Here is a 27068-nt window from a genome sequence, read left to right as displayed (position 1 = left end):
GTCTGGGACCCGGAGTAATCTGCGGTCGCAAGCTGCTATGTGCCATCATGACATGCATTTTTATATATTATAATGAAGCGCCAGCTGTGTGCTTGAGTCTTCGTGTCGGCTCTGCTATAATAAGGCTCTGCTGCTCCACGATGAGTGTCTAGCTTCAGCAGCTACATTACCTACGGGTGCGTTCGTTAATATTAACTGTGTTGTCCGGAGTCACTGTGTTGGACCGCTGGTGAACAGCTGTTAGAACGGGCCGTTCAGGTGTTCAGAGCAGAGCTCCCTGTCGGAGCGGCAGAGCGTGATGTGCACTGAAAAGTTTTTCTGTCGCAATATTATCGTTGAGCAAACTTAACTAGCAAACTAGCATCACTATCTGCTAACGTTAGCTTTAGCCTTCGTTTTCTATTAGTTTTTTTCATAGGCTATAAACGGAGGTGGTATAAGTATATATCTTGTACTCAGTAGCGTGGAGTGGGAAAAAAATTAGGGGAAGCCAATAATACGTCCTTTCTTTTGGGTCGGGCCGGGGTGTGGTGGTCAATGTAATAACGTAACCAGATGAGTGATTACAGCACCCGGTATCATTTTACACACATTTGTATCATACAGATGCATGACTTACACACACCTGTTATCTAACCCAGGGGTTCCCAACCTTTATTGTGCCAAGGACCGGCAGATACATTAAAAAAAAAGCGTTGTCAATTTTAACTGATTTTAATATTTACTCACCAGCAGGTAGCAACAGAGGCTAATTGTATGTAACAACCTGAACAAATACCAGAACAATATGCATCCAAAACATATTAACAACGTTTAAAAAAGAACCGGTGTCGTTTTTTGGTTTTTCGGAAAACCAAAACACCGACGTTATTCAGTTTTTAAACCAAAACGGGAAAACGTTTTGGTTTTGTTTGTATGATTTACGGATAATCCAGCGATGGGAAAACGAGGAGAAGGCGCATTATGAAGGAGGTGTGTGTGTGTGTGTGTGTGTGTGTGTGTGTGTGTGTGTGTGTGTGTGTGTGTGTGTGTGTGTGTGTGTGTGTGTGTGTGTGTGTGTGTGTGTGTGTGTGTGTGTGTGTGTGTGTGTGTGTGTGTGTGTGTGTGTGTGTGTGTAGTGCTGCGTACCGGTACGCCGAACCGGTACTGGACTTGTAAAAAGTTTCGGTTCAAGTCCGGTTAAAACCGGAACGTCAGGAACCGGTACTTGGACTCGCAAAAAAACTAGCACTTACGTATATTCTGGTGTCTGTGGTTATTTAAACATTCCCTGATAAACGTTATTCAGCGTCAATAAATGAGTGCTAATCCCAGTGTGCTCAGTGTACAACATCACATGTCATTTCACCTTCGATTTACGGTTTGAAAACGTAGAATTTCGCCACATGCTAATGCTAACCGGAAGTGAAGAATTTTCAGAATAAAAGTTTTAAGTTAATAATGTGAACTTTCGTTTTTTTCAGAATAAAAGTGATTTAAATTAGTGTTTTTAATTCAAAATTACGCCATATCAACATTGATTTTAATTTCTAACAGTATGTATTGTAGAGTTGTAGAAAATACATGGTGCACAGACAGTACAGTACACTCTGACTGTACAGTCACTAGAGTGTAGCCTATACTGTATATTAGGTGTGTAACAGTGTGATGCGTATAGTCTACTCTACACTCTACCTTTCAGCAACGTTTTAGGGATTTAGGCTCAGTCAGCTCAGGGACTGTTTGGTTACTTTAGTTTGGTAAATGAAATAAATGTTTGAACTTTGTAGTAGTTCACTGTAGTTGCTGTCATAAGTCATTTGTAGACTAAGTGGCACATTTGTACTTTGTAGAGAAATGTAGACACAAGTTGGAAGGGAGCACAATAAACCTGATGAGTTTGAATTTGAGTTGATTATGAGTTAATTTTCAATTGATAATTAACTCACAATAAGTTCACTTTAGTTACTCACACAACTTGACACAAGCCATGGGTTCAGGTCCGGACTTATAAGTCCGGACCTGAACCTGAACCTCTGGACTTGAGTCCGGACCTGAACCTGAATGTGAGTCCAGGTACGCAGCACTATGTGTGTGTGTGTGTGTGTGTGTGTGTGTGTGTGTGTGTGTGTGTGTGTGTGTGTGTGTGTGTGTGTGTGTGTGTGTGTGTGTGTGTGTGTGTGTGTGTGTGTGTGTGTGTGTGTGTGTGTGTGTGTGTGTGTGTGTGTGTGTGTGTGTGTGTGTGTGTGTGTGTGTGTGTGTGTGTGTGTGTGTGTGTGTGTGTGTGCGCGCGCGCGCGTGCGTGCGTGCGTGTGTGACACTGGCATTTGTTTTCAGAAGATATTATGATAGTGACGTTCGTTCCGGTGCACGTCCGACAGCATTTAGCACTACATCGAGATTAAGATTAAACAAATTTATTTTGGGAACACCCGCATATACAGTAGGCTACCTATGGAGTTAGCCAGATGTGTGTAAATTACTGTTCATGGTCATTTGAAAACAAATGTCGGTGTCGGAAAGACACAAACACAGAGCTGAGCAACACACACACACACACACACACACACACACACACACACACAGGGGCACCGTAAGGGGGTGAAAAGTTAGGACGATTCTAAGGGCCCGTGACTGACAGGGGCCCCAACATGTTTAGAACATTAAGACAACAAATGTAAGTAACTTTTCATCAATCCTCAATAATTGACATTAATAGATTATATTGATAAATTACTCACTAAACTTACGATTAATTTAACTTATTTTCTTCCAAAAGTTAATTACCCAAAGCCTCTGTACCCTTCTATTTACATGTAATGATTTGGTCCTGCCTCCAAACGCGTTATGGCACCGGCACTTGCAGAGAGTGAAAGCATGTGATGCTAGTATAGCCTAGTACATACGTGTGTTGTATCATGTTTCAACGACCAACAAAGTCAGGCTCTAAGAAGAGAAAGGAGAGAAAGACAAGAGAGAGGGACTAAAGGGCGACAGTATGTCACCCAGTTTTTCACAAGAAAAGGTGTGTGTGGTCCATGGTGGAAATTAGTCTGTTAGCTAATGTTTATGTGTTTACTAAGCTGACATTAAGTACTGTTAATATCTTTACAGAAAATTCAGAGGTCTTTCATTTCACTGCTCTTTTAGCTGACATTTAAAGGTAGGGTAGGTCATTCACTTCAGAAACACTTGTTATATTCCATGGAATGCTCTTAACATCCCGATAGCAATGAATATATTAAATGATTTGACAATAAATACATACAAACATGTCATCTGTGGAAGCCGTAGCGCTGTAAAAAGCACGACCAATCACCTGAGCCGGCCCGGCTAAAATAACTGGATGGCCTACCTGCCTGTCAGCCTTCCATCTGTGCACAAACTTATCTCGTGCCCTCATTGGTCATGTGCGCGTTCGTTGGAGGAGGGGCTCTCTAAGGAACTCTGAAGGAAGGGGCAGATTTGTTTAGGTTGTGTACTTTCAAATTTTAGCACACTCGAGCTGGTTTCTCCATTCTTACCTCCCTACCTTTAATAGATGCAGGCACATTATTAGCGCCTATTCATACTAAATCAGTTGTCCCTCCCCCTGGTGCCAGGACCAACAGATCCATCTCTAGGCTCAGCAGCCCTGTCCCCCCATAAGGCTGAACCTGAACCAGCTTTTCTCCCAACTGAAGGAGGTGAGCAGCATTGTGTTGAATGACATGCCACTTAACATATCTGAAGGGAGACTGGAATGGAATACAAAATATATATATATCAAAAAGCTAACATCTAATTTAAATTATACATTTCAAACACAGTATTTTCCCACACAGCCAATGATCTATATAAAACAAAAAACTGCTTTTATTCTATTTAGGAGAATGGACAGTTTGAAGCATTGAGTGATCAGTCAGTATTAGGTAAACAAAATGTTAATCACCGACATTTTGGTTATGATATTAATACTAATGTTATTATATTAAAGCAGGGGTGGGGAACCTCCGGCCCTCGGGCCGTATACGGACCGCTAGACCATTTGGTACGGCCCTCGAGGTAATTTATAAACAAAGTGGCCTGTGCCTGGTGGTGGGGCCCAATGTGATATATTTTAATGGGGCCCAAAATCCCTGGCGGCGCCCCTGCACACACACACACACACACACACACACACACACACACACACACACACACACACACACACACACACACACACACACACACACACGCACACACACACACACACATGTCATGCGCCTTGGTGACTGGACATCTCTTTCATAAAACTAATAAAAGGGGGAGTAATCGGGCAGTTTGATGTGTGTAGAGGTGTGTGTGGTTAACACGTAGCAGCCTGCAGTCACTCGCTGTTCTGATGAAGGTAAACACAGCGAAGGCGGTGCATAACAAGGCACAGCTCTCGGCGCGCTGGTGCTGCACTTCTCAGAGGCGGAGTATACGTCCCGCTGCCTCCTGATGCTGCCTGCAGCCATTTCATGAAGTGAAGGAGGTTTTCCTTCTATAAAACAGCTGTGGGCAGCAGATACCGTGAGAGTCCCAGACATGAATTCATAGATCAAGGCAGACTGGTTTACTCTCCTGTTTTGCCAATCCGGTGCTTAAACAAAGGCAAGGCAAGTTTATAGCACTTTTCAACACAAGGCAATTCAAAGTGCTTTACAAAAAAATGAAAGACATTAAGAAAATGGCATTTAAAATCAGTCATTAAAAAGAAAAGCTAATAAAATAAACATATAGGCATAGCTCTACACCCCTGGCCGACATGTCCTTAAAATGAAGTCCGAGTTTGAAATATATCTCAAATAATGTATGCACTGCCATTTCCCCACATAAACATAACAGTCTGCAATTAAACGGTTGTCTCCTGTGCGCTCCTCAACCTAGGCTACTTGGCGCACCGGTAACTTTCTCGTGCACACAAGAGGCTGAGACCAGGCTGAGCCGCCGAATCCCTCGGAACATCATAAAAGCCATTTTCAACGGTTATCTGGTGAAAGATTAACTAGGCTACTGGAGGAAATAATATGACTGGTACCAAAAGTAAAAGTAGTCATTGTGCAGATTGGTCCATTTCAGAATAATATATATGATATGTTTTATAATGATTGATCATGAAAGTGTTCTCAAAGCTGGTGAAGGTGCAGCTAGTCTGAAGTACTTTGTAGACTGCAGGGTAGCTGGTGGATTTACTCCAGGTGGAACTAAAGTCTGAATCAACACTTGGTTATATTTCACATCATTCATCCACATCTGTAAAGTAACTAAAGGTATTAAATACATGCAGTGGAGTAAAAGTACACCATGTACCTCTGAACTGTAGTGGATTAGAAGTACAAAGTAGCAAAAGAAACATTGAAATACTTAAATAAAGTACAAGTATCTCAAAATTGTACCCAAGTAGTACTTGAGTTTATGAACTTAGTTACTTTACACCAGTGGCTATAAAGATAGAAAGACTAAGCCTTGCACAGAGGCATGAAAATACATTTTCAAAATGCTCAACAGTGCTGCCAGAATGTTAAACTGACTGCTACACAATTAAAATAAATGCTTTTATATATATTTATATTCGATGTGACTCTTTGGCGTTTCTGTTCTTATTACCTGCTGCTTTAGTTGTTCTGACTGCTAAAATCCTCTGTTATTCCTCATTTTAAAGCCGATATTCCGTGGGGTCGGGGGGCTCGAGTCCTTGTCACCTTTTTCATACCTGATGAGTTTGCATCCCTGAAAGTTAGTCAGAAAGTCAGTTTGTTATTTATTTTGTCAGTCAGTTAGTTTATTAGTTAGCTAGTCAGTCAGATAGTTTATTAGTTAGTCAGTCAGTTAGAGTTATTTAGATAGATATACTTTATTAATCCCAAATTGGAAAATGATTTAGTTACAAGACAAGTGTGCTCAACATTAACATACAAATACTTAAGAGTGGAAAAGAGTGAACAATTAAAATGAAACATAGTATAAACAAATATAACTATAAACAATAATACAATATACAACATTCTGGATAATTAAAATGTTCTTTAAAAAGGTCAAGAATACTGCAGTAGCAGGAATATAGGCTCATAATATACTGTACATATAATGGTATATAATTGGGATTATCCACAGCTTGTTAAGATAATCATAAGTCAGTTAGTTAGTTAGTTAGTTAGTAAGTTAGTTAGTTAGTTAGTTAGTTAGTTAGTAAGTTAGTTAGTTGTCTTCTGCAACAGCTTAAATGCATCCATGTGATTGTTATTTCAAAAGTGTGTTTGTAGAGAAATGGTAACCAAATTAACTTTTCCCCATCGTGCTTCACACAGGAACTTGAAGAGTTAAATGAATGCTATCCAAATGCTTAATTATCCCAAAGAAAAAAAGAGTAGAAACAGCTGTGCCTTGTGACATAATCAGGCACATTTTCTATCTGTTGTGCAAGCCTGGAAGCACACTCACAGAATACAAACTGAATTAGTTTTGGCTCGGTTCAGGATCACTTAATGCATAACTTGTTCTCTGTTTAGCTCTATTAAACGGTAGCATATTCCACCGTATTAACTCAATCCAACCGGCTTTTTTCTGGACTTTAGCTTCATTTTGAGCAGAGGAGGACTTCTGGCATTGCACAGAGATCCTTTGTGTGCAGTCTATATTAAGCTTATTTTTTAAGATCATAACTTGTATCACAGCAGCTATGGCGACCTTTGATGACCTCTTGGAGGAGGCCGGAACTTTCGGCCGCTGTCAGAAGCGCGTCTTCGCCATGCTCTGTCTGCTGTCTCTGCCTCTCTCAGGGGTCTACGTGGGCATCGTCTTCCAGGGATTCACCCCGGATCACTGGTGCAGAGACCCCGCGGTGGTGGAGAGGAGGCAAGCCTGTGGATGGAGCTTGACGGAGGGTCTGGGGAACAGATCTGAGAGCAGCTGTGAGCGGTACGAGGTGGACTGGAACAAAACCACTCTCAGCTGTGATCCTCTGTACCTGAATCTTAGCAAAGCAACTCCCTGCAAGGTGAGTCCTCGGCAGAGAGTACCCACATCCTTTACTCAAGTAGAAGTACAGATACTCGTGTTTAAAAATACTCTGGTAAAAGTAGAAGTACTGACTAAACTTCTTTACTCAAGTAAAAGTAAAGTGGCTTTGAAGTGTACTTCAGTAAAAAGTACCCATAACTAGCAGCTGCTTTAAAGAGTACCTGACCTCCCTTTATATCAATAGAACAATAATGTCATTGTTAGCTAATGAATGTTTCCATGCTGAACAACGGCAACATGACAACGTTTCCATTGGGCCCTCTTCTTTAGAGAAGACCAGGAAAGACCTATTCAAATCAATAGGCACGCAATGACTCTAAAGAATAATGATCACGCACCAAACACACATTCAGACTAAAGGAACCAGCTGTTTGGGAAATGAGAGAAGTAGAAAGTACAGGTATTTGAGTTCAACATGTAAGAAGTAGAAAGTACAGGTATTTGAGTTCAACATGTAAGAAGTAGAAAGTACAGGTATTTGAGTTCAACATGTAAGAAGTAGAAAGTACAGGTATTTGTGTTCAACATGTAAGAAGTAGAAAGTACAGGTATTTGTGTTCAACATGTAAGAAGTAGAAAGTACAGGTATTTGAGTTCAACATGTAAGAAGTAGAAAGTACAGGTATTTGAGTTCAACATGTGAGAAGTAGAAAGTACAGGTATTTGAGTTCAACATGTAAGAAGTAGAAAGTACAGGTATTTGTGTTCATCATGTAAGAAGTAGAAAGTACGGGTATTTGAGTTCAACATGTAAGAAGTAGAAAGTACATGTATTTGAGTTCAACATGTGAGAAGTAGAAAGTACAGGTATTTGGGTTCAACATGTAAGAAGTAGAAAGTACAGGTATTTGAGTTCAACATGTAAGAAGTATAAAGTACAGGTATTTGGGTTCAACATGTAAGAAGTAGAAAGTACAGGTATTTGTGTTCAACATGTGAGAAGTAGAAAGTACAGGTATTTGTGTTCAACATTTGAGAAGTAGAAAGTACAGGTATTAGAGTTCAACATGTAAGAAGTAGAAAGTACAGGTATTTGTGTTCAACATGTGAGAAGTAGAAAGTACAGGTATTTGTGTTCAACATGTGAGAAGTAGAAAGTACAGGTATTTGTGTTCAACATGTGAGAAGTAGAAAGTACAGGTATTAGCATCACTAGGGCCAAAAGGGTGGGTGGAGGGGGTCCGGAGGAGGGACTCGGGCGGACGGCCCGGGGGCAAGGCAGAGTTTGAGGAGGGGGTCTCAGGCGGACGGCCCGGGGGCAAGGCAGAGTCCATGGAGGGGCGAAAGCCACAGCGGGCGAACTCAGGGGGCCGAGGGCGAGGACCGCGGCCGGGAAAGTCAGGGGGCCGGGCTCGAGGGCGAAGACCGCGGCACTCAGGGGGCCGGGCTCGAGGGCGAAGACCGCGGCTCTCAGGGGGGCGGGCTCGAGGGCGAAGACCGCGGCTCTCAGGGGGCCGGGCCCGAGGGCGAAGACCGGACAGCTCCGGAGGCCGGGCAGGACCGGGTGTCGACCGGACAGGAACTGGAGCCGGTGGGACCTGTGTCGGCAAGATCCCCCACGGAAGAGGACAAGGAGTTGACAGGACCCCCGGCGAGACAGGTGATGGCGGGGCCTCCAACGGAACAGGACATGGGGTTGACAGGACCCCCGGCAGAAGAGTAGTCGGCAGGACCTCCAACGGGACAGGACGTAGGGTTGGCAGGGTTGGCAGGACCCCCGGCCCAATGTCCCTATATATGCACATTTGAAATAATGATTATAAGGTAAAACAAGGACATTTTAAAAAGTGTTAAAAGTCCTCGGGTATAGACAGTTGTACTCTGATTTTGCTCAGAATTTGATAGATGTTTTGGCTCCAAAATATGGTATTTCTCTGTTATCGATAAGCACTTTTACTGATTCCTGTTCTAATTAAAGGAAATGGAAACAGTTATGGGAATAGTTTTGACATTTTGTAATGAAGTCCCCTCATCTCCCTGCTCTCTCAAATGTATCTTGAAAACAGCCTGTTTCCAGTCGTTGTGCTAAACTAAGCTAAGCTGCCAGGCGGATGTCTGCGGCTGCATAAAGAGAGCTGCAGAAAGTATCCCTTTGTGTTGACCGACCCTAGAGTTAAGCATTACCCTGGATAAAAAGCCAGGTGAAAAAATACGTATATTATAACTCGTTCCTGCAGCACTCTAACGTACAGACAAGAGGCTTTCACAATCTTCTCACTATGCCAGAAAGTGAATAAGCGTATTTACCAAAGTGTCACATGTTTCCTCTAAAGCAGCAGGTTTCAAGGATATCGTTTCATTTCTTTAAAAAGTTGAGTTTTCTCCTGTGACCCTGAAGTCATGCAGAGGTGTCCTGATTGCTTTCATGTGTTCAAATCATTCATCACTTTGTTGGCCTTGTGAGAAGTAAAATGTCAGTGGTTTGCACGGAGGAGGTCAAAGCAGAAATGAAAAGGCTTTGCAAATTAAGGGTTTAAAGAGATAAAGAGATGCTTGATTTCTTAATCTAATGTGTAAAGTGCTTTTGCAGTAAAAGCAATGTTTTGTTTCTGTCTTTTAAGGATGGCTGGGAGTACGACTATGACGGCAGGAAGTCCTTTGTCACAGAGGTGAGGAGAGACTTTTGATACATCTCTGCTTCAAAATAAGGTTGATTTCTATCACTTTAACAAAACAATTAAAATGATGCAGTTCTACTTAATGAAATACATGAGTGTACACATGGCATACGTTCAGCGTCTTCTGAATTGAAACCTTGCATCTTCTCTTCCTCTCAGTTCGACCTGGTGTGTTCAGACTCATGGTATGTGGACATGTACCAGGCATTTGTCAACGTGGGATTCCTCGCCGGCAGCTTTGCTTTTGGCTTCTTTGCTGACAGGTAAACCACACTGTTCATTAGTCAGAACTTTAGTTGTGTTTCATTTATAATTACAAAAGAGAAGGCAAGGCATGTTTATTTACAAAGCACTTTTCGACACAAAGTGCTTTAGTCAGTCAAAAGTCAAAGTCAGCTTTATTGTCAATCTCAAAATATGTTTGTACACACAGAAAGATCGAAATACTGTTTCTCACAGTCCCGAGGTATAAAAAACTCACATAATTTAAAATGCAAGAAGACTCAATCATTTAAAAAAAGACACAAATAACCGTTTACTTCAAGTAAGCAAGGATATATATATAAAAAAGATGATATGCATAGTGGAAATGGGAGGTTTACAAGACAATGAGAGCATTTAGAAATAGTGCAGCGAAAACAAATTATACATTTGCCTTTAAAAACAGTCATTAAAAAGCAAAGATAATAACATAAACACAAAACAAGGTAATATAGAATAATGCAGGCATAAAATACATGAATACAAGTTACAGTGCAGATGTGAATAGTTCAATTAAAAGTAGCTTCAGAAAGAAAAGTCTTCAGCTTGGATTTAAAAGTAGTCCGAGTTGCAGCGGACCTGCAGGTTTCTGGGAGTTTGTTCCAGATATTTGGAGCATAATAACTGAACTTCTCCATGTTTAGCTCTGACTCAGAAAGCAGACCTGAGAGATCTGGATGGTTCATAACTCATAGAGGGATCAGAAATGTATTTTGGGCCTAAATCATTCATTAGCCGCTTTCACACCAAGTACTTTACCGTACTTAGTTCCCAGCACTTAGTTCCCCCATGGAACTAAAGAGCCGATCACGTTCACACCGGAATAAGTCCCTGAGGGAAGATTACGCAAATGAAGCCGTTGACGTCACTTCTTCTTCTTCTGCTTTGGGTTTACTGGCAGGCCGCAAGCCACTTCACGGCGTATACTGCCGCCCGAAGTCCCCGGAGTTGGGGACTGGCTTCAGCTTCTACTGAAGCCTTCCGAGTAAATCGCCAGAACGCCGACACCTCCTCATCTCCACCGCCCCCATGTTTTTTTTTGTGTCGCCATAAGTTAGTCTCTCTCCGTTGGTGTGCGGGGCTAATGCTAATAATGCTAATGCCAGCAAATACAATGGCGGCTTCACATTTTTTTTGAGAGTTTTACGGGGTGTGGTTTGCAATTCGCCCAGCCAATCAGAAATTGGTACTTTTTTCTCCCCAGGAAAGTACCACCTCTCTAGCAGGCTCTAAACATGGGGGTAAAAGTTCTCATGAACTAAGTTCTCTTTTTGGTGTGAACGCAAAATGCCAGGCACTATCGGAACTAAACGGGAAAAGTACTCCGGAGTATTTTGAAGGACAAACCATGTTCCCCCTCCCTTCCCATTAAAGCAATAGCTTGAGAACAAACAAATAGCCCTACTGTAGGTTGTTTAAAATTATAGAAAAATACACAGAATTGTATCAAAAACATCATGAAGAATAACAGCTAAAGCCCTGATTCAATATACTGTATACACAAAGATACAATTTGATTATGGTTCGTGAGATATGTGGAGATACTGTTGACAAAAAAGCTGTTAATGTTTAGACTTTGCACTAGTTGACATACAACCCCAAAGGATTACTTAACTTTAAAGCAATGTATGACTTTTGAACGATGACTCTTATATTAGAGACGTGAGGAATGGTTTTCTGATGTTACCTTTTGATTTGATTTATTTCAAACGTGTAAAACAATAATACCAAAAAATTATAATAATAATGAAATGAAACTGTATGATACTGTACAAACTTAAGCAGTGTCAAATTGATAAACAAAAATATTACTGACTCTAAATTATATATAAACAAATTATCTACTTAATTACTCATCCGAAAAGGGGTAAGAAGACGTTTACACTTATTTAATCCCACCCCTTCTACCAAAAACTACATTATTAACATATATACAGGAGGCGTGTGGCGCAGTGGATAGAGCCGTGGTGTTCGGATCAGGGGGTCACAGGTTCAAACCCCACTGCATGTCGTTGTGTCCCTGGGCAAGACACTTCACCCCAAATTGCTCCTATGGGAATTGCCCACAGTATTGAGTATGTAAGTCGCTTTGGATAAAAGCATCTAACAAGTAATATACATCTTTTTTTTTTCCTTAAAGAAGGACAATTGTTATTGAAAAACAAACAAAAGAAAAAACATAAAACGGATAAATAAACTGTGACGGAGTGGATCACAGAGTGACTGACTCCGCCACTGACAGCCGACACACCAAACATGTCCTGCTCTCTTCCGTTCGTCGTGCGGCCGCCGTCTCCCCAGCAAAGGGAATGTAGAAAAGACGGAGGCGCATCACTTCCGTGATTTAAATAGGATGTCATGAACCATGCAATTTATTATTTCCTTTGCGTTTGTTAATTATGGGGAATGACTGTGTTAAGAGGTAGTTAACCTGTTTATGTTTGGGTCGGATCTTTATGTTGACAATGTGGTTTTGAGTTAATTGTGTAACCTGTGGACGGTAAGCCTGTGGGGAGGGGCTATGGGTTCAAAAGGGACGGTGTTGGCCCTGGAAGAGTCACTCGGGAGATTGTTGCAGTGAAGGCAACAGCTAGGATGTGTTCAGGAGAGTGTTGCAGTGAAGGCAACAGCTAGGATGTGTTCAGGAGAGTGTTGCAGTGAAGGCAACAGCTAGGATGTGTTTATTCCATGAGTGATGGACGGCCTGGTTTGGTGACTTTTATTTTGTTTGTTTAAGTTGTGCTGTTTCGCTTTTGTCAAACAGTAGGCTATATATATATTTTTGTTGCCGTCTGTGAAGCTGACAATTGAGCGGCCCAGACCAAGCAAGGAGGCAGAGGCAGCACGTTCCAAATATAACCCGGTGTGGGCATTTATTACAGCATGAACCCAACACACACAGCCTCAATCCTGCTGCTGCTGGTCACGTGGGCCCAGTCTGCAGCCACCAGGATCTCACACACACTACCAGCCTCCAAACAGACAGGGCAACAGACCCTAAATACACACACTAATCAGCAATTCGACACAGGTGGGGGGGGGGGGAGGAGACAACACAGGGCACCAGGTGCACACAATCAACAGCCACAGACAGACATGGGGGAAGGGGAACACTTTGAACATGAAACCAGGAAACAGAGACGGACAAACTAGTTACATACATTACATATGCTTCCTGTGCAATGTTTTTAGTGCTATATTACCCGTAACGGAGGCCGAGATCTATGGGCCCAGAGATCACCTCCGTTAAACTGTCAAATAAAGTTTTGGAGCTTAATTCAACCAACTAAGCCTATGTTTCAAACGGACAAATAGAACCCTGTCACATAAACAAACAAATACTTAAAAGAGTAGTGATGTGACGTTCGCGAACGATCCGATTACTTTGAACAGCTCTTTGGTACGAACAAAGGGAACCGAGTCGTACTTGGTGAGAGCCGTTCTTTTATCGTTGGTTCACTACCTGCCATAAATCCACTCGCCTTTACGGGAACTTGCTTTCCTGAATGCACATTTGCCATATAGATGATGGCATAACGTATGGGCATAACGCATGCTGCTGGTTAGTAGTTTGGCTGGCTGAGAGATGTAGCAAGTTATACATTTTTTCTGTGAGTAAAAGTAGATTTCTGGCAATCATTATCCTGGTCATTATTTCGCAGAAGAACGGCTCTTTTGAACGGCTCTATTGAATGGCTCTCGGAAAGGAACGGAGCCATAAGATCAAAGAGCTGTAATTCCCATCACTATAAAAGAGGTAAATGATAATCAAGAAAAGTTAAAATAACAAACCAAATAAACCGTAAACACCCAGCATGAATTACAGGAAAAGCCCTGATGCGATACACACACACTTAAATGGTGGTTCCTGAGTTGTCTGTAGATACTGTTAGATTGTGTACTAGTTAATAAACAACACAATGTATGACTTTTGTACGATGACTCTTTTATTAGAACGTGGCAATATGATTAGAGACGTGACAAATGGTTTTCTGATGTTATAATAATAGATTTATTTTGTAAGCTCTTTTACAGGTGCTCAAAGTCGCTTTACAGAGATAGTGAAAAGAACAACAAATAAATATAGTTGAAGTCAAATTAAAATCAAGCAATACAACAACAATCACACATTAAAAGCCAGATTGAAGAGGTGAGTTTTCTGAAGGTGGTGAGGTCAGTGCAGTCTCTGATGGGAGGGGGCAGCGACGGAGAAGGCTCTTATACCTTATAAGGTTATACCTTCACAGCAACTCTTATTTTGAAAGAACCTCTTGCCCCTTCGTCTTCCTCTCTGCAGGTTTGGCAGGAGGATGAGTTTCCTGGTGTCCAACATCCTGAACGCTGTCGCAGGAATGGTTCTCGCTTTCGCCCCAAACGTCATCTCCATCCTGGTGCTGAGGGCCGTGTTCGGCATCGGGGTCAAAGGAGGCTGGATGTCCACCTACGTGCTGCGTAGGGACGACTCTGTTCAACAACTGAACACACACTCATAGTACACACCTCACCTGAGCCTTACAGTAACACATGTAGTCATTTAGTGACGGTCAGATATCTCTAAATGCCCCTTTTTATAGATCTATGTTCACTCTGCGGTTGTTTAACTCTTTTAGCTCTTTTTGTCCTGATCCATTTCTATAAAAACCTGTCTGACAATGAGCTGATCAGATTTTGGCCACTTTATGATGTCATAACGATGTGTTGTCTTGTGGAGCCATTAGCCAATCAGCAACCAAGGTAACCCCCCCCTTATCATCTGAATCTCCTCTAGAGCACCATTGAGTTCTTTGTAACCAAATCTCTCTCAGAGGGGCGTGGGGAGGGGCTCCTTATTTTCATCTGAAGTAACAGACAGAGAATCAGCGCTTTGGAAACAGGGCTGAAACAGAGGGGATTATGGGTAATGCGGCAATGACCTGTTTGGGGTTTCAGCCAATCAGAGACATGTTTTGTATATATCTGAGACCTGTAATATACTGATGAAAAACAGTATAATAGGTGACCTTGAATGTGTCTCCTGTTCTCCTGTCAGTCACAGAGATCGTTGGAGTGGACTACAGACGGACGGTGGGGATATTGTACCAGATGTTCCTCAGTGTGGGGAACATCATCCTCCCTCTGCTCGCTTTCTACATCACAGACTGGCGCTGGTTGCAGGTCGCCATAACCGCCCCTTACATCCTCTTCATCTCCTTCTACTGGTGAGCAAGACTACCACATCCCAATCTCCACCATAAAGACTATAATCCTAAACTTTCAGAGGCTTAATTGATGCCACGTGTGTGCACCGCTGTAGTGCTGAGGTCTTGAAAATGTAGTAAAAGGTAGAAATATATATTAATATGCTTCGAAACATTGTTTAAAGCCTTTGAAGCAGCAGCATTTTAGCATTTCTGCCTCCCATATCGAAGTTTATAGATTTGACTAGGTTTTGGATATTTGACTGAAATAAGGTACGTGATTAACACAAGATTATATTTTTAAGTTTCTTCTACAACATCAAATATGTCAGTAAATTCCTGCCTGGTAAACTTCAAAGCTTTAATATGTTGTAGAAAATACAGTTGCTAACAAGTTTCTAGATTAGACCCCTTGTACTCAACAGGTTTAACATTAGCCGCCTTTAGCTTAGCTTTAGCCTTTAGCTTAGCTTTAGCCTTTAGCTTAGCTTTAGCCTTTAGCTTTAGCCTTTAGCTTAGCTTTAGCCTTTAGCAGTGGTGAAGTGAAGTCATGCAATGCAGTGTTAATTGTGTATTGCCTTATGTTAGCTTTTCACTTCAGGTGATTGCAGTTATGATTAATAATCCAAAAAGTAGTGTTTATATGTGGATTTTATCCTGGAGCTACTTCCTGGTTGGCCTACCCTGCAGATCACTATTTAAAATATGAATGTGTTCAGTTGCTGAAGTTTTGTTTACCTGTAAATACACTTCTGTCACAGGTTTATCCCAGAGTCTCCGAGGTGGCTCATCTCTCAGAACAACTCTGCCAAAGCTATGGAGATCACTGAAGCTATAGCTAAAGAGAACAAGAGGAAACTCTCACACTTTGAGGTAAATCATTTCTTTACTCTCAGATCTCCTGAAAGCAAACCTCAATTAATGTCACCACTGAATGTCTTGGTTTATAGAAACTGACAGAAGAAGAGGGTGACTCCTCCTCTGCCTCTCTGATGGACCTGATCAGGACTCCAAACATGAGGAAACACACTTTGATCCTCATGTTCAACTGGTGAGACTAGAGAGGGCAAAAGTACACACATCCTTTACTCAAGTAGAAGTACAGATACTCGAGGTATTTGTGTTCAACATGTAAGAAGTAGAAAGTACAGGTATTTGAGTTCAACATGTGAGAAGTAGAAAGTACAGGTATTTGAGTTCAACATGTGAGAAGTAGAAAGTACAGGTATTTGAGTTCAACATGTGAGAAGTAGAAAGTTCAGGTATTTGAGTTCAACATGTGAGAAGTAGAAAGTTCAGGTATTTGAGTTCAACATGTGAGAAGTAGAAAGTTCAGGTATTTGAGTTCAACATGTGAGAAGTAGAAAGTACAGGTATTTGAGCTCAACATGTAAGAAGTAGAAAGTACAGGTATTTGAGTTCAACATGTAAGAAGTAGAAAGTACAGGTATTTGGGTTCAACATGTAAGAAGTAGAAAGTACAGGTATTTGGGTTCAACATGTGAGAAGTAGAAAGTACAGGTATTTGTGTTCAACATGTAAGAAGTAGAAAGTACAGGTATTTGAGTTCAACATGTAAGAAGTAGAAAGTACAGGTATTTGAGTTCAACATGTAAGAAGTAGAAAGTACAGGTATTTGGGTTCAACATGTAAGAAGTAGAAAGTACAGGTATTTGGGTTCAACATGTGAGAAGTAGAAAGTACAGGTATTTGTGTTCAACATGTAAGAAGTAGAAAGTACAGGTATTTGAGTTCAACATGTAAGAAGTAGAAAGTACAGGTATTGAGTTCAACATGTAAGAAGTAGAAAGTACAGGTATTTGGGTTCAACATGTAAGAAGTAGAAAGTACAGGTATTTGGGTTCAACATGTGAGAAGTAGAAAGTACAGGTATTTGTGTTCAACATGTAAGAAGTAGAAAGTACAGGTATTTGAGTTCAACATGTAAGAAGTAGAAAGTACAGGTATTTGTGTTCAACATGTGAGAAGTAAAAGTTAAATTCGGCAGAAAAATAAGTAGTGGAGTAAAGTACTGATACCAGAAAAATGTACTGAAGTACAGTAACGAAGTATTTGTACTCCACTACTTCCCACCACTGCGTATCAGACATCTCTTTCTTGTTCCCTGTCTCCCGCAGGTTCACCAGTGCTGTGGTGTATCAGGGTCTCATCATGAGGGTGGGGATCGCTGGGGGAAACGTCTACATCGACTTCCTGATCTCCGGCCTGGTGGAGTTCCCCGCTGCCTTCCTCATCCTCTTCACCATCGAACGCATCGGCAGACGCATCCCCTTCGCCTCCGCCAACATCGTGGCTGGAGCCGCTTGTTTGATCACCGCCATGATCCCTGACAGTGAGGCAATCAGAAGTCCTCAGTATCATTTCCTGGTTCCCGGAAAGCCTTCCTTTGACTGTTTCTCTCTCTCTCTCTCTTTGCTTGCAGGCATGTTCTGGTTCAAGACGGTGGTGGCCTGCATCGGTCGGCTGGGGATCACCATGGCCTATGAGATGGTGGTGTTTGTGAACACTGAGCTCTACCCAACGTTTGTCAGGTGAAGTCACACTCACCCCCTCTACATATAGCTCGTTCTTTTATAAAGTTTAATTGCTAAATGTTTGTGTGATGGGTTCAGGAACTTGGGCGTGTCGGTGTGTTCGACTATGTGTGACGTCGGAGGCATCGTGGCTCCCTTCCTGCTCTACAGGCTGGCTGCCGTCTGGCTGGATCTGCCTCTCATCCTCTTTGGTAGGTTGTGATGCCGCCAGAAATGTGAGGTAAAGGTACATACAGGCCCGGTTCCAGAACAAAATGACTCAGGGTGCATCTGAGATTAGAGAGGGTGCAGTGGTAAAGTGCTATTTTTATAAGTGGGGAGTGTACCTAACACCCTCTATGGGGGTCCTCACCTCCTCTGGGGGGGTCCGGGGGCATGCCCCCTCCGGGAAGATTTTTTTTTTTTAAATATTGAAGTTAAAACCATCAATCTGGTGCACTTTGAGAGCAACATTAAGAGATCTATGGATCTATGTGCTCTTTGCTTGATTATGGCTTCCCAGTCCCTTATCCCTTATGTTGTAGCCAGTTGTGGTGAAGGCATCTGACTTACTTGAACCGAAATGTCTACATGCATAGCAGAAGATGGCATCTTTTTTACATGAATATTCCAGCCAATCTCTGTTTTGAAACCATGAGCTGCAAAATGAGCGCCTTACCCCACTGGACAGGCGAGTTGGGTACTTTTTTAAATATACCTGAGCAGGCTCTGTTTTGCCGAGGTCCTCTGGCACTTGCGGGCCGCCGAGTGTGGCTGCTCCGCCTCTGTGGGCGAGGCGGTCAAAGCCGGCGAGTCGGGCGGGAGGACATTAGTGTCCACGACAGTAACGTAATGTCCCCATGATCTGAACTGTTATTACCTGCAGTAGATGCAGTGTTACCGCTGGCGATAAGGGCTGGTTGTTTTAACCATTTTCTGAGTTCCATCACTGACTGCTGTGTAAGCACCTTGCAGATGATGAATGTGCAGCGGCACAGGTCACACGCACCTGACATAATAACATTACTTACCGTTTAAATTGATCAAATAAATGCAGCAGACAATGCTATTCAACCACAATTACAATTTATTTTATTTAAACTATATTCTTCTTATTATTATTATTATTATTATTACTACTATTGTTCGTAATACAAATAGGCAAAATGTAATATTTTTCACTTTTAATTTTTGTTTTTTTTACTTTTCATTTTTCAAATGAAGGTGCAATGCACCCTTATGCACCTGAAAGTAGATCAATACCACTTTTTACAAACATGAGGTCATTCAGAGAACAACGAGAAGAGATTTATTTGGGGTGGAGAGAAACTCATCTGATTTATCGCTGAGATATCGTTATCTTTCAACGATCAGATGTCAGTGTGATTTGGGCTGATCACACTATTGTGAGAAGAAACAGAACAACATAAATAGACAATTTGTGCGTGCAGTCAAGGCTTTAGGACAGTGTTTCTCAAACCTTTTCATACCAAGGACCACTTGACCAATAAAAAACACTCGCGGACCACCTAACTCCACAAATATCCCAAAACACATCGTTTTTCTAGAACAGATTATAAATCGCCTGAAAATGGTACGAACAGGTGGCAACATGTGTGACGAAGGTGTTGCCCTGGGCTTTATCATGCAATAGAAAGTGAAACTTAAGCTCACTCCATTGCGGAGATATTCCCGCGAGAGTGCGGAAAACTTAAATGTATTTATTTATTTCAAATGTGAAATTTTAACAATATATTCACGGACCACCAGTGGTCCGCGGACCACACTTTGAGAAGCACTGCTTTAGGAGATAGACTTAAGGTGCTATGGATCCGAGAAGCCTTGCTTAAGAGGTGAAATATACTTTCAGCTTGGTTCTGCTTCATCGTTGTGAACTAAACATGGCATTTAGTGAGATTATAGGAGCATAACAATCGGGCAGATCAAATACACCCAAGCCTTATTCTATGTTCGCTAAGTTAATTATTTGGTTTCTTTGCTTAACATTCCTAATTTGGGGGATGTGTTTTCAATAATTAGTGTGAAGCAAGTGTCATTTAAATGTCAGTCTTGTGCATTCCCTGCTGCTATCAATGCACCCAATGTGTAAATCTTCATTTAAACAAGAACCTTTATAAATACATCTCATCAGCTCCGAAATTATTGCAGTTGGCTTATTAGTTGCTTTTCGTTTTGTGACCTTTTGCAAATCGTTAGCATCTTAAAAAGTCTGTTCGGAACCCTCTTTCCCGTTGCAGTGCGACACATTGAGATAAAACCACCAGATATTCCTGAAAATAGCTTGTAGATATATTCGTTCTAATGTGTAACAGATTCAGTGTTTTCTATCCAACAGGAGTGGTTGCCTTCATAGCTGGAGGATTGGTGTTGCTGCTTCCTGAAACTAAAGGAGTTCCTCTCCCCGAGACCATCGACGACATTGAGTTTCCTAACAAGTGATACATCTTTTATTAAAGGAATGGTATGCTCATGACACTCATTTTTTAAAAATTATCATCCGATAAAACAGACCAGTCTCTGCCAGTCTCTCTTTTTTTTTTTTTAATCCGATGACATTATCAGTGATTTTAAACTGATTATATACCGAAATAACATCAACACTGTGGGCGCCGCCATTTCCCGGACGTGACGTAATCCATGCGTTTGGTTTTCGAAGACACGTTGATCTCCATGTTATTTACTGTAGTTTCTCTATTCAAATATGCCTCACTGTATCGCGAAATATTGCCACAATTCTGATAGGAACAATCCACGGAATGCTCGGTTCCATCTGTTGCCAAAAGGTAAGCATAAGAAGTACATTCGGAGGCAGTGGCTAGCGAAATGTGGCCGGCCCGAACCGAGAGATTTACAGGCTCATGTATGCAGCGAACATTTCACATTTCCGGACGACTACTCTGAGAGTATGATCAAACATAACATGGGATTTAAAGAACAACCATTACTCAATGGAGATGCAGGACCATCGGTCTTTCTGGTGTCATCACCGACCAGGACACCAGTTCGGCCAGTAGAGAAATCGCCCTCTGCAAGTGTGAAGCGACGGAGGAGCAGAAGTAGTGCTCGGAGTAAGAATAAGGTATGTTATAGCGCATTTCCATTGCAGCGGCTAGCCCCGTTTTAACGTCCAGGCCAGGACAGTTTTTGGTGGCCTTTCCATATAGCGTAGTACCGGCTAGTGTGTATTTCCCCCCAGTTTTTCCGGCTCCATAAAATCGTGATTCTATGGCCAGGGACAACGAAGCTGAGTATGCTAAACTAGAGAGGGAATCGCTAGCAAGGGTGGTACTACATGCATACATATAGTATCTTATATCATCTTCCCATTATACACACATGCATTTCCAAACATTTGGACTACCTATGTTGCAAATGTATTATCTTTTCAATTTACACACGGCATCTATTGCACGTCTGTCCGTCCTGGGAGAGGGATCCCTCCTCTGTTGCTCTCCCTGAGGTTTCTCCCATGTTCCCTTTAAACTGGGGGTTTTCTTCGGAAGTTTTTCCTTGTACGATGTGAGGGTCTTAGGACAGAGGGTGTCGTATTGTCATACTGATATGTATGGCTGAATTCCCCCATCCAATCTCTTCACATTGGTCAAAACTTGTTCCTCTGCTGACGAGTTCGAACTGAAATACTCCGTGTGTTGACAAAGTGAACGCATGGATGACGTCACGACCATCACGTGACTACTGAAAATGGCAAACATGGCGGCGGCCAGACGGAATATACAGGTCTTGATAAAAAAGAGCTATAAAATCATTATTTACCGGGGAATATCGCTGATTTCTTCAGGGTATGGTTTAAACATAACGTTTCACTAAATACTGAAGTTTTGATTAATTATCTAATGAGTGGACCATTCCTTTAAACATTGTTATGCTTTTAGACGTAGCTTAGAGAGCGACTAATAACAACTAGCTTGTGTTGCGTTGTCAGAGTTATCGCAGTAGGTCATTTTAACTGACCATGTTTAATGTGTACAAAAAGTGATTATGTCTGTCGAACACACTCTCACTCCCTAAGCGTCCAATAGCGACGTTTGGTCAGTGTCCGTGGCGTCCAATTTTGACGCTCCTAGTCTCCTTCAGCGTCATAAAGGGACGCAAATAGCTTTCAACTGATTGCAATGTATTCCCATCTGCGTCGGGATTTGACGCTCATGGAAGCACGGCATTCGTTTATGCCGGCTGCCCTTAAAGGCAATGTGAGCATCCATTCCCATTGGATAACGGAGAATTTTACACCCGGAAGTAAGTACTCCTCTTACTGTCGATTGATTTTACAGTGATATCTGCACTACTCATCGACTAAAAAACACCAGATTATCCTTGTTAATTACACAACATTGATTGGTTTAAATTGTGTGCAATGCTTTTGTATTTTTCCCCTTCGATTCGGAGAAACAAATATGTTTTCTGAGTAAAGGATGGCAGAAGACACTACACTACCCAGAATCCCCAGCTATCGTTTGGCCTACACCATGTGCTCTGTTTGACAAACCCCGTTTTTTTCACCATTCATTCGATGGCTGGCGTCTATGTCACGTGATCTTCACATTTCTCCCTGCAGAAAAAGAAAACATGGCCGAAATTCGTTTTATTCTTGGTGTAAAATGCCTATTTTAAAGTTAGTTTGGCCATTAAAATGCGTTTTGATGTCATTTGATGCGAGAAATATGAGTTGTTATTTCAGATTATGTGTGCAGTGGATGTACATGATCTTTAGTTTGCTAGTTATTACGAAGATTACTTCAGGAAATCGCGACGTTTTCATTGTTACCAAGGTGGTTGCTAGGGACGCTGCTATCGATATTATTTCTGTTATGTTGTGTAACTGTTTAATGGTGTTATCTTTATTGCTACCCCCTTCCCCGTCAATGTATAGTGTTGGTCCACAGCCTAAACATATTAGTTTAACAAAATCCGCATCTAAAGATAGCCTACGTTATTTCCCCCCTGTGCAATTCCAGTCTCACATCTCAGAGCACATCGTCATTAACAAATACCGGAAACAGACCAAAATAATAATAATACCTTATTCCGAGTGTGCTTGCTTTTCTCTTGAAAGTCATCACATAACGGCATTGTAATACACGGTTCGGCTGCATTACATATTACATATCTGCCGTAGTTCTGTATTTATAGAGCCCTGATGAGAAGACAAACATGAGGAACTGAAAACGTGACGTGGATCATAAATATATCAGCCATTAAACAACATCTTACATTTCTTTTCACACAATACTCTCACTCATATAGAGTGAGAGTGTGTTGGTCTGTCTCTAAAGGTGGAGCAGAAGTTACAGAAAAAAATATACCTCATTATACTATATAAGTAAAATTTTTGTAAATATAATAGGTTACTTTGAACGGCTGGCAATACATGTTTATAATCGTTGTCATTTTATTAATTTAACTATTTTAAAAATTACATTTAAAGAGGGATTACATGTGTATGATTTATTTTCTTCCAATAATTGTGAGAAAGATGATCTGAATGTAATACGTAACCCGAATGAGTGATTCACTTTATAACATTTAAATCCTTAATTCAAAATGTAGAAATTAAAACAGTGTTATTATTTAGTTTTTAATTTAATATGATTTGTGTGTTTTTACTCCCAGGATGTCGCGGAGAACCAACAACTGAAGAAGCCTTTCAAATCCGACCTGAAAAACAACAAGGACTCAACAACTGTTTGACGCTGTGTGTGTGTGTGTGTGTGTGTGTGTGTGTGTGTGTGTGTGTGTGTGTGTGTGTGTGTGTGTGTGTGTGTGTGTGTGAGAATGTGTGTGTGTAGATTTATTAAAATTATGCCAAAAAAAGGAACAGTTTTTGTTTTATTTAACTATCTATAAACCATGATTTAACAATTCCCTTTGTATTAGGTTTTATTGTTCAACTCTTACAGAGAATCACAGCTTCACATCCTATCCTTTGCTTATTATATTTTTCCACCACAGGAAATAAAACACGTCTTTTAAAACCGATAATCTCCGACTACAAACTCTGTTGGAGCAGAACAGTACGAACATGTTAAAGTATGTTCAAAAAGCACGATGAAAAGTCACTTTTTGTGCGACCGATGCTGTTGTTGTTGTTGTTGTTCAGTATTTGCTGGATGTTCTTTAGTTGGCTTTGATGGTTGTGTCGATCCAGTCCACAAACTTGGAGACTCGGGCGTAGACGCCGGGCTTCATGGCGTTGGCGCAGCCGAGACCCCAGGAGGTGACGCCCTGCAGGACGTACCGGTTCTGAGAGTGACACACCAGGGGGCCACCGCTGTCACCCTGCAGGTGGGGGGGGGGGGGGGGGAATATCAGTTTAACGGCTGTAAAACATGGTGATAAACACGCTACATATAACATTACCATGTCATGATATCCATGTCTTGCAAATATATATACATTTAGATTAACACGCTTTAATCTCAGAGAATAATTAAGTTTACATTTTAAATCTTAGTTATTTTCTTGTAAATTAACACAACTGTATAACATTATTAAAAAGACAGCAACGCACAACACTAAATTGATTTATATGCAGATTTTTTCAATCATAAAAAGCATGATTTAAAATAATTTAAATCATGTGCTTTTTTTGGTTTTTCAATCATACCTGGCAGCTGTCAGTCCCCCCCTCGATGTTTCCGGCACACATCTCGTGATCTTTGACTCGACCGTTCAGGTACGAGGGACGGTTACAGATCTTGTTCTCGATCACAGGGAAACCCGTTTCCTTCAGAACGCCCTCACCCCCCGTCCCTGAAACGCATGCACACACACACACGCACGCACGCACGCACGCACGCACGCACGCACGCACGCACACACACACACACACACACACACACACACACACACACACACACACACACACACACACACACACACACACACACACACACACACACACACACACACACACACACACACAGTTAGCCACTCTATACTTTGGCATAATTTCCTTCAAAACTGACGATGACAAGGCTGTAAAAAATTGTTGGATATCAGTCTTTGTATTAAATAATCTGAAGAGCAAACTTGGAGAGAATCACTGGAACTTTTACTTTAATTTTTGGAGCATTTTCTCTTACTTCTTTTAGACTTAAGGTAATAAAAGTATCATCATGAGTGAGGAGGAATCCTTGTTTTTTTTTTACTATAGTAAGGACCTTATTTACATTAAACTTTCACTCCAGAGGCCTGTACTACGAAGCAGGGTTTTCGCTTAGCGGCTAACTTCAGGGAAAACTCGGGGTTTCCGGTCCTACGAAGCTGGTTCTCTTTTTAGTGGGCTAGATCTCCATGGTAACTTATGCTGAGCGGCTAACCTGCCCCGGAGCAGGTTAGGTTGCAGGTTAAGAGCTCAACTCAGTGAAAGCACCGCCTGCTGACCAATCAGAGCTCAGTGTGCGGAGTTTAAAGCGATCAAGTCATATTACAGGAGAAAGGAAATACAGAAAAGCTGCCGTCGCAGGAAAGACGGCCGGCAAAAATCACCGACTGTGTGAACGTGAACATTAATAGAATATCACCTCCATCTTCAGAGCAATCTGACTGTTATAACATTAGCGTTAAGAAAGCTCACTTAATATCTGCCACAACATAAGTAACCGGATCAGAGTAACATTAAGTACAGTCCGCGGCATATCACTTCATAATGTGTCATATATTTCCTTATCTGAGTCAGTTGAGCCGTATCTGGCCGTGCAACACTCACAGTGTCACATACTGTATGCAGAAGTATTATTTTAAGCAACACATAAGTTGACGAAACACTCGAGACAAATGTAATGAAAGTCAGATCGTGTCTTGGACGGGCAGTGATATCATAAACCTGTTAATGTACGCATTCAAACACTTGTTCTGTTACCAGCTGTATTCACCTTGCAGGTGCAGCTCTGTGGCTTTGATCCTGATCAAGTGTTTAAGTCATGGATGTTTAAAGTTTAACTTCTTCATATGTCTAATATTATAGCTGACTTTTCATTCAGGAAGTATGACGCCGCGCCAGGGCCGGCCCTCGGCATAGGCAGTATAGGCGAATGCTAAGGGCGCATCAACCCATAGGGGGCGCCAAAAATTGTTTCATAACAACACAATTTCCCGATTTTGGATCAACAAAGTACATCTTATTATCTTATACTAACAGAACTACGCCTATATTGCGTACAGCACCCATAAACTATGGCACAACCCCCCCCCCCCAAAATCAAGTTGAACTGCCCCAGTCCCAGTAAAAACCAAAGGTTTATGTGAAATTGTTCTTTTTTTGAAATAATGGTTTTAGTGTGCAATTATAGGTTTTAATTTTGTATTTGTATTCATTTAAAATAAATCAAACTCCCAAAAAACGTACACAGCTTCTGTGTTCTTTTATTAACATTGGAATTTACTGTGTAAGCGGCCGTGAGGGGGAGAGCTTTAGAGAGCTCTCTCCTGAAAGACTGAGAGGCTCTGATAACCTCAGCTCAGTGAGGTAAAGGCACACCTTTATATGATCATTATAGTTATAAAAAAATAAGAGAACAGGTGAAAAACGGGTATAAAATACTGACAGTACAACAAAGTTGTTATTAATAAACAAGAATACAGTTTGAAAGGGGAGTGATTTGTAAAATATCCATAAAGAAAAAGAAAATCTGCTTACAGTTCTGTTTCATATGGGTGTTGAGAGATGTATCCATAGATCTCCTAATGTTGCTCTCAAAGTGCACCAGATTGATGCTTTTAACTTCAATATTAAAAAAAAGTCTTCCCGGGGGTGCATGCCCCCCCAGGCCCGGTTCCAGAACAAAATGACTAATGGTGCATCTGAGATTAGAGAGGGTGCAGTGGTAAAGTGCTATTTTTATAAGTGGGGAGTGTACCTAACACCCTCTATGGGGGTCCTCACCTCCTCTGGGGGGGTCCGGGGGCATGCTCCCCCGGGAAGATTTTTTTTTTAAATATTGAAGTTAAACTGGTGCACTTTGAGAGCAACATTAAGAGATCTATAGATCTATGTGCTCTTTGCTTGATCATGCCTTCCCAGTCCCTATCACGTAGCCTATGAGCATGGCGCCAGTTGTTGTAGCCAGTTGTGGTGAAGGCATCTGACTTACTTGAATCGAAATGTCTATATGCATAGCAGAAGATGGCATCTTTTTCACATGAATATTCCAGCCAATCTCTGTTTTGAAACCATGAGCTGCAAAATGAGCGCCTTGCCCCACTGTACAGGCGAGTTCGGTACTTTTTTTAAATATACCTGGGCAGGCTCTGTTTTCCAGAGGTCCTCTGGCACTTGCGGGCCGCTGAGGGGTGGCGGTGTTTGGGGTAACGAAGACGGCTGTGGCTGCTCCGCCTCTGTGGGCGAGGCGGGCAAAGCCGGCGAGTCGGGCAGGAGGACGTTAGTGTCCACGACAGTAACGCAATGTCCCCATGATCTGAACTGTTATTAC

General features: G+C 41.7%; 2 protein-coding genes across 3 annotated transcripts in view; one reads left to right on the top strand and one right to left on the bottom strand.

Moving 5' to 3' along the window:
* Nucleotides 1-6378: 6378 nt before the first annotated feature.
* On the top strand, nucleotides 6379-23387 carry LOC117439797 (solute carrier family 22 member 2-like). Of its 2 annotated transcripts, none has more exons than XM_034075880.2 (12): nucleotides 6379-6982; nucleotides 9567-9614; nucleotides 9783-9886; nucleotides 14182-14336; nucleotides 14914-15082; nucleotides 15823-15934; nucleotides 16012-16112; nucleotides 17200-17414; nucleotides 17505-17613; nucleotides 17695-17807; nucleotides 19952-20051; nucleotides 23248-23387. In XM_034075880.2, the coding sequence occupies exons 1-12, from the start codon at nucleotides 6665-6667 to the stop codon at nucleotides 23270-23272; spliced, it is 1569 nt and encodes a 522-aa protein (XP_033931771.1). In that variant the 5' UTR covers nucleotides 6379-6664; the 3' UTR covers nucleotides 23273-23387. The 2 variants fall into 2 exon arrangements, with proteins under 2 accessions (XP_033931771.1, XP_033931772.1); XM_034075881.2 differs by having other exon boundaries at nucleotides 19952-20077; nucleotides 23248-23337.
* A 63-nt stretch (nucleotides 23388-23450) lies between these two features.
* Nucleotides 23451-27068, bottom strand: part of LOC117439796 (plasminogen-like) — a 29213-nt gene continuing 25595 nt past the window's right edge. Inside the window, exons 19-20 of the mRNA XM_034075879.2 lie at nucleotides 24242-24387; nucleotides 23451-23913 (exon numbers count right to left, since the gene is read on the bottom strand). Coding sequence (XP_033931770.1) covers nucleotides 23752-23913; nucleotides 24242-24387 — 308 coding nt within the window. The 3' untranslated portion in view covers nucleotides 23451-23751. The remainder of the gene's footprint in view (nucleotides 23914-24241; nucleotides 24388-27068) is intronic.

This window comes from Pseudochaenichthys georgianus, chromosome 24 (assembly GCF_902827115.2).
Source record: "Pseudochaenichthys georgianus chromosome 24, fPseGeo1.2, whole genome shotgun sequence".
NCBI lineage: Eukaryota > Metazoa > Chordata > Actinopteri > Perciformes > Channichthyidae > Pseudochaenichthys > Pseudochaenichthys georgianus.
Note: the sequence above shows the minus strand (reverse complement) of the source record. Positions and strands in the feature narration are given on the sequence as shown.

Coding starts and splice junctions, on each gene's coding strand:
- LOC117439797 (XM_034075880.2), top strand. CDS start 6,665: ATGGCGACCTTTGATGACCTCTTGGAGGAGGCCGGAACTTTCGGCCGC. Junction 6,983..9,566: donor GCAAAGCAACTCCCTGCAAG/GTGAGTCCTCGG, acceptor CTGTCTTTTAAG/GATGGCTGGGAGTACGACTA. Junction 17,614..17,694: donor CTCTACCCAACGTTTGTCAG/GTGAAGTCACAC, acceptor TGATGGGTTCAG/GAACTTGGGCGTGTCGGTGT.